This window comes from Oreochromis aureus, linkage group 8 (assembly GCF_013358895.1).
Source record: "Oreochromis aureus strain Israel breed Guangdong linkage group 8, ZZ_aureus, whole genome shotgun sequence".
Classification (NCBI taxonomy): Eukaryota; Metazoa; Chordata; class Actinopteri; order Cichliformes; family Cichlidae; genus Oreochromis; species Oreochromis aureus.
Genome location: NC_052949.1, coordinates 12,673,791 through 12,682,745, shown reverse-complemented (window position 1 = coordinate 12,682,745; position 8,955 = coordinate 12,673,791). Strand labels below are relative to the sequence as shown.

General features: G+C 39.5%; 3 protein-coding genes across 4 annotated transcripts in view; 2 read left to right on the top strand and 1 right to left on the bottom strand.

Moving 5' to 3' along the window:
- Positions 1 to 5,798, bottom strand: part of LOC116327501 (testican-2) — a 70,632-nt gene extending 64,834 nt beyond the window's left edge. For both annotated transcript variants that reach the window (XM_031749116.2, XM_039616058.1), the window contains exon 1: positions 5,770 to 5,798. The gene's annotated coding sequence lies outside the window, so the exon portion shown is untranslated. The remainder of the gene's footprint in view (positions 1 to 5,769) is intronic.
- On the top strand, positions 53 to 5,004 carry anapc16 (anaphase promoting complex subunit 16). Its single transcript, XM_031749061.2, has 4 exons — positions 53 to 205; positions 498 to 651; positions 3,847 to 3,921; positions 4,356 to 5,004. The coding sequence occupies exons 2-4, from the start codon at positions 510 to 512 to the stop codon at positions 4,463 to 4,465; spliced, it is 327 nt and encodes a 108-aa protein (XP_031604921.1). The 5' UTR covers positions 53 to 205; positions 498 to 509; the 3' UTR covers positions 4,466 to 5,004.
- A 1,177-nt stretch (positions 5,799 to 6,975) lies between the features above and the next one.
- On the top strand, positions 6,976 to 8,805 carry ddit4 (DNA-damage-inducible transcript 4). The gene is made up of 3 exons (XM_031749060.2): positions 6,976 to 7,126; positions 7,365 to 7,587; positions 7,680 to 8,805. Exons 2-3 carry the CDS (start codon positions 7,404 to 7,406, stop codon positions 8,177 to 8,179), a joined length of 684 nt encoding a protein of 227 aa, XP_031604920.1. The 5' UTR covers positions 6,976 to 7,126; positions 7,365 to 7,403; the 3' UTR covers positions 8,180 to 8,805.
- The last annotated feature ends 150 nt before the right edge of the window (positions 8,806 to 8,955 follow it).

Here is an 8,955-nt window from a genome sequence, read left to right as displayed (position 1 = left end):
AGCAGATCTACAAAAGTCATTGAACGACCTTTTAGCGACAGACGATTGAGACGAGCCATCCCGATGATTGTAAAATCTGCGATAGCAGCAACCGCTGTCGCGACGAACGTAAAATGCGGTCTCTGTCGTAAACTACTGGTATACGTCTGAAAAACAACAAAAACTGGCTGGATTTTAAGTTGTTATATTTGCAGTGACATCGACGGTAAGTTGTACTTTTAAATAAAAATGGAGACTTCTTGCCATATTATATTTGTTAATATTTCTGCTGGGTGGTTATCATCAACATTAGTATAAGCAGAATAGTTAGCTTTATTGCTAGCAATGTTGTATTGTTAAAACCACTGAAACAGTCCTTCCAAGCTAACCCCTACCGGTTGTTTTGGATGTTTAAAAGCCTTTGTGATTACTAGAAAACGAACCACCTTACTTTATCTGTGTTTGACACATTAAACTGGTTGTAACAACAGTCGTTGTTGTGTGTGTGTTGTTTAAAGTTTATCGAGGCAATGGCCGCGTCTTCTTCGTCCTCTTCTGCGGGAGGAGTGAGCGGCAGCTCCGTGACTGGCTCCGGGTTCAGTGCTTCCGAGCTCATCCCACCAAGGAAAGTCCTCTATACGTATCCAAAAGGCGCAGGGGAAATGATGGAAGGTACGATGAAGGAAACCCGGATAAAAGTACTTGTATAAAAGCTGCCCAAATACTCCCAAATAGCCAGGAGATAGAAATCATATGAAAATCATATACAGTGGTAGGAGTTTTGCACCATAATACCTTAATATTATAATATCTGCCAACTTTAGTATAACACTGAGAATATATGTGCCCGTGTTTCTAAAGTATTTAAGAAAGATATGTTACTACAAAGCAGAGTCTGCCTCTCTTCTTCACAATCAAGTGCTTTCTCTTGCACATGGGAGACAAATTAAGATAAAGTGAAACCCTTAAGGGGAATCCTGTGGTTCTTTTATGCTGTGTGGGGCATTTCGGTAGCATGGTTAGGATCATGGTTGTGTCTCCTGCCAGTGTTGCTAAGTGATCATGTTTAATCTTTGATGAAGCTTTTGAGTTGTAATGGAAGTGGTCTCTTTCCATGATGAAGTTCTGCAGTTCTTAGTCCTTCAAAAATCCTCTACATAGGATTTATTTGTCGCTCTTAAATTATTCTTTGTTGCCAGGGGTACATACACTAGTACTTGTTCAGACCCCCTTTTGCTTTCAGAACTGCTTTAATTATTCATGGCATAGATTTAACAAAGGTGCTGGAAACATCCTTCCCAGTTTCTGGTCCATATTGACATGATGTTATTAAACAGTTGCTGCACATCCATGATGCAAATCTCCTGTTCCACCTGGTAACTGTGGAGGCAGTTTGAATACAGTGAATTCACTGTCATGTTCAAAAAGCCTGTTTGAGATCATTTGAGTTGTGTGGTATGGTGTGTTATCCTGCTGGAAGCAGCAATCAGAAAATGGGTACACCGTTCTCATAATGGGGTGGACATTATCAACATCAATACTCAGGTAATATGTGGCATTTAAATCATACTCAAGATAGAAAATATCTCCCACACAATTACACCACCATCAATAGCGAGATCCAGTGATGCAAGGCAGGAAGGATCCATACTTTCATATTGGTCCCGCCAAATTCTAACCCTAAAAATGTGGCAGCAGAAATCGAAACTCATCTGACCATGCATCATTTCTTTTGTCTATTGTCCAGTCATAATTTCCTGTTCTTAGTTGATAGGACTGGCACATGGTGGGGTCTTCTGCTGCAGTAGCCCAGCTGCTTCAAGATTTGTTGTGTTGTGCATTCAAAAATGCTCTTCTTACTTTGGTTTTAACTAGAGATGGCACGATACCACTTTTTTATGTCCGATACCGATACCGATATCATAAATTTGGATATCTGCCGATACCGATATTAATCCGATATAGTGTTTTTTTAATCAATAAAACTGTTTTTTTTAATATCTTGCTGCATTTTGTATAAGTTCATACTCAAGTTTAAATAAACAACAACACTAAAGCTATTCTGTTATACCTGTATGTAAAAAATACACTGCACCCAAAATATTTCATAGTTCAGCAACACTGATCAATCTAATAAACTTAAACCTACTCCATCCTCCCTATTCTGGTATTTTAAAGAGTACTTAGCAGAAATATTAAGCAACCTAACTAATAGGGTTGCAAACTCCCAGCAAAAAAAAATAGGGAACCACCCCCACCCTCCACCTCATGATGCTTAATCAACGTAATCAACTTTAATTTGATGCAGTGTGAAAAAAATGCACAGAATTAAATTATTTTTCAAGAATAATTAAATAGATTCAACATCTTTCTTCAACAGAATTGCAGACTGCACAGACGGTACCTTCCCAAAGGAAAAAGTACTATAGCTTACTAGGGTATATTAGACTTAACAGTTACTATATACAGTAATGGACTTCTATACATTTTACATCAGATTAAAACTTTGGGTGTAAGATTCAGATAATTATTTATTAAAAGCTAGACATTTTAAATGAGAATAAGAAAGAAAAGTATGTCTTTGTGCCCCTTTTCCTGTTCATGCCCTATCGGCCCCCTGGCTACACTTTGCTAGATCCGCCCCCTGCACAGTTACCAGCCGTCAGCTACGTAGAAAAGGATCCTGGTGTAGAAAGTAATATTAAATAAATTCTAACAACAGCTTGTGAAGCTTAAACGTGCTGCTGTTGTTCAGCCGCTGGTTTCCTCTTTCTGGTGCAAAGTGGGCCAAAACAAACAAGAGAGACGGACTCGCGACAGAAAAGCCGATCAGCTGATCATTAAGCAGTTTCACGATTGAAGTAGCGGCAGGAGAGAGAGAGAGAGAGAGAGGCAGTCGCTCCATATATCGGTTGTTAAGCTTAACGTGGGAACGCTTTACAAACATTCAGAGATGAACTTACACACTTGCTTTACCTCTCTCTGGGATAACTTCCTCGGAGATGAAATGCTGGATTGCTAGCGAGGCTACAAATACACACAGCAGCTCTATGACGTGAGCGCACTGCTCCAACGTGCTACGGTTATGAGCCGAGTTACGCAAGTTTTGTGAGGTGCTTTTTTGATATTTAATGGATCGGATTACATTTTTTATTTCTCACCGATATCCGATCCAGCAATTTACGTCAGTATCGGACCGATACCGATACCTAATATCGGATCGGTCCATCTCTAGTTTTAACGAGTAGTTATTTGCATTGATTCTTGCTTTGCTATCAGCCTGAAGCAGTCTGGATATTCTTCTCTGACCTCTGAGATCAACGAGGTATTTTCACCCAGAGAACTGCTGCTCACTGCATATTTGATCTTTTTTGTACGATTCTCTGTAAACCTTTGAAACCCTCGGTTGTGTGGGAAAATCCCAGTACATCAGCAGTTTCTGAAATGCCAACAACTTTGCCACATTCAGAGTCACTTGACTCACTTTCTTCCCCATTCTGACGCTCGGTTTGAACTTCAGGAGGTTGTCTTGACCATTGAGTTGCCCTGTGATTCACTGACTGCATGTTTGTATTATCAAGCAGAAACAGGTGTGCCTAATAAAATGGTCAGTGAGTGTATACTAATGAATGTTGTCTCTGCATTTCAATGCTTTGACATTTAAATGTTTTTGTTTTTTTTTAAACTATTTTTGCTGTATTTTACTTTTGTTGTTCTTCTTACATCAAAAATATATTAAGTATTTTAAAGATCTCTTTCTAATGTAGCTTGAAATATACGTTTTGGCTTTTATTACCCTGGAGACCAAAGCTTGAATAAGAATTCTTCATGTGACTGAACTTTTTTTCACTTTTCGTTTCTTTTTAGATGGCTCTGACAGATTTTTATGCGAGTCTGTATTCAGCTACCAAGTGGCCTCAACACTGAAACAGGTTAAACATGGTAAGTCTAACTATATGTGCATAGCTTCACATTGTCTTGGTTGATTTAATACGGGTGTCAAACTCATTTTACATCATGGCCACATACAGCCTACCTTCATCTTAAATGGGCTGGATGAGTGAAACTCCCGTTTCTCACAGTGTAACTACAAATTTAATCCCTGCGATATATAGATGGTGAAAAAACACATTTTTTTTATTTTGATCCGTTACTTAATCACATTGGCATTGTATAAATGGCCATTATTATTTAACTGTATTTAACTGTATTTTTATGAAAATACAGTTAAAAGACTTAAAATTTTGCCCATCTTCAGTTGTTCTAAAGCCATGTGGGCCGAATTAAAATCTTTAGTTCTGGCTCCCAGGCTTTACATTTGACACCCCTGATCTAATAAAAACAGGTATACTAATGAGTAATGTCCATTCTTACAGATCAGCAAGTGTCTCGAATGGAGAAACTCGCAAGCTTGGTGGAGGAGCTAGAAGCAGACGAGTGGCGGTATAAACCTATTGAACAGCTACTGGGATTCACACCATCTTAAATAAAGAGATTCAGATGTCTTTTGCTTATTTAATCAGCCAAATAGAAGGAAAATGTAACCTTTTTTTTTTTCAAGTTACAAATGATATTCCTTCTGTATTCTGTATCATAAGTTTAAAAGTGTTACCTGGAGATCCCAAATGTGAGATGTGTTATTTTATCACTTCTGTATGATTGTTTTGTTTTTGTAATTTTGTTTTTAAACCACTTATTACATTAAACCAAGCATACTAAATAAAATCTTGTCAACAACATTCTTATAAATTAGTAACTACACAATTCACAAGGTAACAGATTTCCCATCTGCTTTAGGCTGTTCAAGATGATGCTCTCATTGGAATCTGCTGTTAGCCTTCATGTTAATGCAAATACTACATTTGGTATTAAATCCCTTTCCAAATGGCTCCAATGTAACTTCTAAACGTAAAAGCCTGATGCACTGTTGGTCTCTTCTCCTTTCTGTGTATGTCCTTGCTCCAGCAGCAATTGGAACAAAACAAAGAGAGCTTGTAAATAAAATCAGACTTGGGACATTCTTCACATTGGTTGCTGTTTGTTTTGCCTGGTGGTGTGTATTTTGTCCAACTCCACCTCACTGTGTTACGTTTTGTTAAATCCAAGGATAGAAAAGTCTTTGTACTGTTTTTTTTTGTGTGTGTGTGGTATGTATTTTGATATTGCTGTTGTTCATTCTGTTCTTCGAACGAGCTAAAGTCTGAAACCCATCAGTGCAGTAATTTTCCATGCCACTTTTGTCTTGTGGTGACAGTGAGTAAACGTGCAAATCTTGGTGTTTTCCTCAGTGAATGATTGTCTTCAAGCAAGTGAAGGGTGGGAGTGTACAGAGTGTACTGTACTGTACTGAATGTTTCAGGACAGCCCTGAACACAACAGGACACACCTCTGGCTGGAGCAGTGTTGCCAACTTAGCGACTTTGTCGCTATATTTAGCGAGTTTTCAGACCCCCTAGCGACTTTTTTTCTATAAAAAGTCGCTAAAAAAAGACGTGAAAGTGCATATCGCTTTTACTCTCAACAAGCAGCGGGTGCCGTAACGCAGTCAGTTCTTCTTTTACTCTTTTACTCTTATGCTGTTTTGTGGATCACAAGGTTTAAAACTACTTATAAACACACACACACAAAGTAACGCCACCAGAGTGCCTATTTCGGGTCACTTTTGCCGGTCCAAGCCCGGGTGAAGGAGCAAGGTTGGAATTGTGACATTAAAAAAACAATAATTGCTAAAAGAAATTTAATTTGTAGTTCTAAATAAACTCTAAATGCACTTAGGACGTTTTTACTCACTTTATGTCTCTTCCGCGATGTTATTTTCTCTCCAACAACAATTACATTAGCGTGACCAATTATGCAAATTAGGTGATGACGTCATTTAGCGACTTCTAGCGACTTTTAGGACAGCCAATAGCGATTTTCCTTACTGAGGAGTTGGCAACACTGGGCTGGAGCCTAAATTTCTTTTTCTAGTTTGTTTCAGGCCACACTTTCTGAGAATCCAATTAAAAAGTGGTTTCTCATAGTTTTCGTTGTTTTTACTCAAGCTACTAAATCTTCTTAATCCACGTCCCCCGCTAAAGCTTTCTGATAACTTTTTATAGCATCCACCTCAGAACATAGTGTTCCTACACGTGTTTATGTATTTCAGTTCCTGTCTAACAAAGTACACTGTATTCCACGCCTACTCGCGTGCAGAAATGCAGCATAGCCTCTGGCTGCTTTCCAACATACAGCTGTGAGCAAAATGTGTAGTATGTAGCCTATGGCCCCTACACAAATAACTTGCTTTTGTGTTCTAGTATTCTAACAAATCCGCTACATCTCTTTACTCTCATACACAGTTTGTGTTATGCTTTAAAACACTTTGCTAGCACCAGAGCATCTTTTGTGATGAAGTAATAAATGGTGCAAAGATGCTACAATAACAACCCCCCGGCCCATTTCTGCGTACAACGTCGTTAAATAACTCATATAATAATAATAATGATGATAACATATGTAATTTATGTGCAGTCCTTGTGTTTGTAACTCAAGGGTAAATGTAGAAAGAGGTGTCCCGTAGCCGTTTTTATTATTTTTTTGCCTTGTGCACAGCGCACTGAGTGTTCTCTGCATCTCTGTGTGCCAGATAAAAAATTCTGATGTAATGGTTTAGCAAAACAGGTGACGTAATGTGCACTGCAACACTGAACCTGCTCATCCAGGCCTACATGCTGTTAAAATGTAGGTGCACATACAGCAAAACGGTTTACCAAATACCCACATAAGACATCAAACAAAGAAACAACAAGATCATTTTCAAGCCCACTCAAGTCCCCTGAAACATCCATAACACTACGGTCTGCTATTCATCCCCCACCACCCCCCTTCCTCCTCCTCCTCCTGTTTGTCTTTCTTCTCTGCTGGCATGTTACCAGGCAAGAAGCAGCGCTGGTGTCGTGCCTCTCTTTTTGATTGGCTGGGTGGGGAGAGACAGGCGTGGCCTCGCAGCCCACATATATAAACATTGTTGCAGGACAGACTGCAGAGCTTGGCAGCTGGTGAGAGAAAGAGAGGAAGAGCTGAAGAAAGAAGTTTCCAGATACAAGTTGCAGACAATAACGGTTAAAACTACGCATCTTAAACATCCACAGAATTTAAATAACGAGTAAGTACAATGAATTCATTTGCCAGTTTTGCTAGTTTACAGCTAATTTTGACAGTGAAACAGCTTCTAGCTGCAGTCAAATTAAAAAGGTGTTCTTTTTGAAAATGTTTGTTGTTCATATCTTTAGCAGAAAGCTATACCTCAAAAGCCTGATATGTATGTTTAATTAAGTCGTTAAGCGTGGAATAAACGGCAGTAGTTGGGTGCTCATCTGTTGCCTTTGTTTCTCCTGTGACAGTTGACCACATAAGCAGCTGATACTGCAGAGAGGACAATCATGCCTGAACTCTTTGCATATACTGACATCGGCAGCTCACCTCCTTCTCCAGTGGACAGCAGCGACAGAAGGCTGTCCTGGGGCAAACTGGTTCAAAGGCTGACTGATTTCAGCACACCTGCCAACAACAGGAGTATGGAGTCAGGGTCCAACAATAGCAGCAGGAGTGATCTCTCAGACTCAGGTAAGCAATGCTGCATAGGCATCTCACATCTCATGATTCTTTTCTTCTGTATGCAAGTTTCAGGTTCTAACCCATTCTTGTCTTTTACACAGGTTCAGATGTCTCAAGTGACTTGTGTGCCTTCAATGAGGACCTGTTTTACGATCCAATGGAGGAGACACTCTTAAAAGAAGTAGTGGACCTGATTGCACGAAGTCTGAGAGAAGCCAAAGACACAGATTGCGCCTTAAGATGTACAAAACTGCTCATTCCAGACAAACTTCTGGAGCACATCGGACAGGAGCTCCTTCATCTGGCAGCTAGTGAGCCCTGCGGCTTAAGAGGGGCTCTCATTGACCTCTGCGTTGAGCAAAGGGATGTCTGTGAGAGCATGGGACAGCTATCTGTGGACCCATACCTTGTCCCCACATTTCAGCTCGCTCTGGTGTTGAGGCTAGAGTCGGGCGGCCTTTGGCCTAAAATTCAAGGACTTTTTAGCACAAAGTCTCCTTCTACTCCAGTAGTGAGACAAGCTATTAAACTTAGTACTGGTTTCCGTGTGATCAAGAAGAAGCTGTATAGTTCTGAAGATCTTCTAATTGAGGAATGTTAAGTAATACAAAGAATTGAAATGCTTTGATGCTGACAAGAGGACAATAAAAGCTCACAAAGGGGCCTAGTACTGTAATTACATGTATATGAAGCATTCTGAAGTGTATCAGATGGACTTTGTCATGATGTAGCCTACTGTTCCCACTGTACAGGGGCTGAACTTTATGGTACCTGGAGCAGGCAGTGCTTCTAATACTCACTCACTGACATTCAGATTTTAAAATGACAACGTGTAACCATCACATTATATCTGGTGACATGGCATTTACAAGTATTGGAAGTGCATACCTCAGTTTCTATTGAAACTAAACAACGGCAGCTAGCTATATTGTTATAGTTATTATTGAAGTTCATTGTGTTCTTTTTCTTTTTATACATGACAGTTAATTGAATTGGCCAAAGCCTGATGAAGTGTACACCAAGAGAACAGTTGGTAACCTTTGTGAAGTGTGAAAGGCCTACCCTTGCTTGCCTTGTGCATTGTTTGTGCAAGCCGCGGCTAAGATTACAAATGTAACTTGATCTTGTGTTGTGCAGCCCTGTCCTGCTTCGGTTGATATTCAAATACTCAGTGAACTTTTTTTTTTGTACCTTTATTGAATGCAAATAAATTATTGTTTTCTAACAGTTTGTTTCCTCTTATTATTATTTATTCAATCTTTCATATCCAAATGATCCATAGTTGACTTTACTGACAGAGTTAGTGGAGATCTGAGAATGAGAGAAAGCTAATGAACATCATCAAGTCTTCAAATGTGCATGCATGTGTGAACCCAT

Excerpts from the sequence above, each read along its gene's own strand:
- anapc16 (XM_031749061.2), top strand. The coding sequence starts at position 510 with ATGGCCGCGTCTTCTTCGTCCTCTTCTGCGGGAGGAGTGAGCGGCAGC. Across the intron at positions 652-3,846 it reads CGCAGGGGAAATGATGGAAG|ATGGCTCTGACAGATTTTTA; the intron begins GTACGATGAAGG and ends GTTTCTTTTTAG. Across the intron at positions 3,922-4,355 it reads ACTGAAACAGGTTAAACATG|ATCAGCAAGTGTCTCGAATG; the intron begins GTAAGTCTAACT and ends CCATTCTTACAG.
- ddit4 (XM_031749060.2), top strand. The coding sequence starts at position 7,404 with ATGCCTGAACTCTTTGCATATACTGACATCGGCAGCTCACCTCCTTCT. Across the intron at positions 7,588-7,679 it reads GAGTGATCTCTCAGACTCAG|GTTCAGATGTCTCAAGTGAC; the intron begins GTAAGCAATGCT and ends TCTTTTACACAG.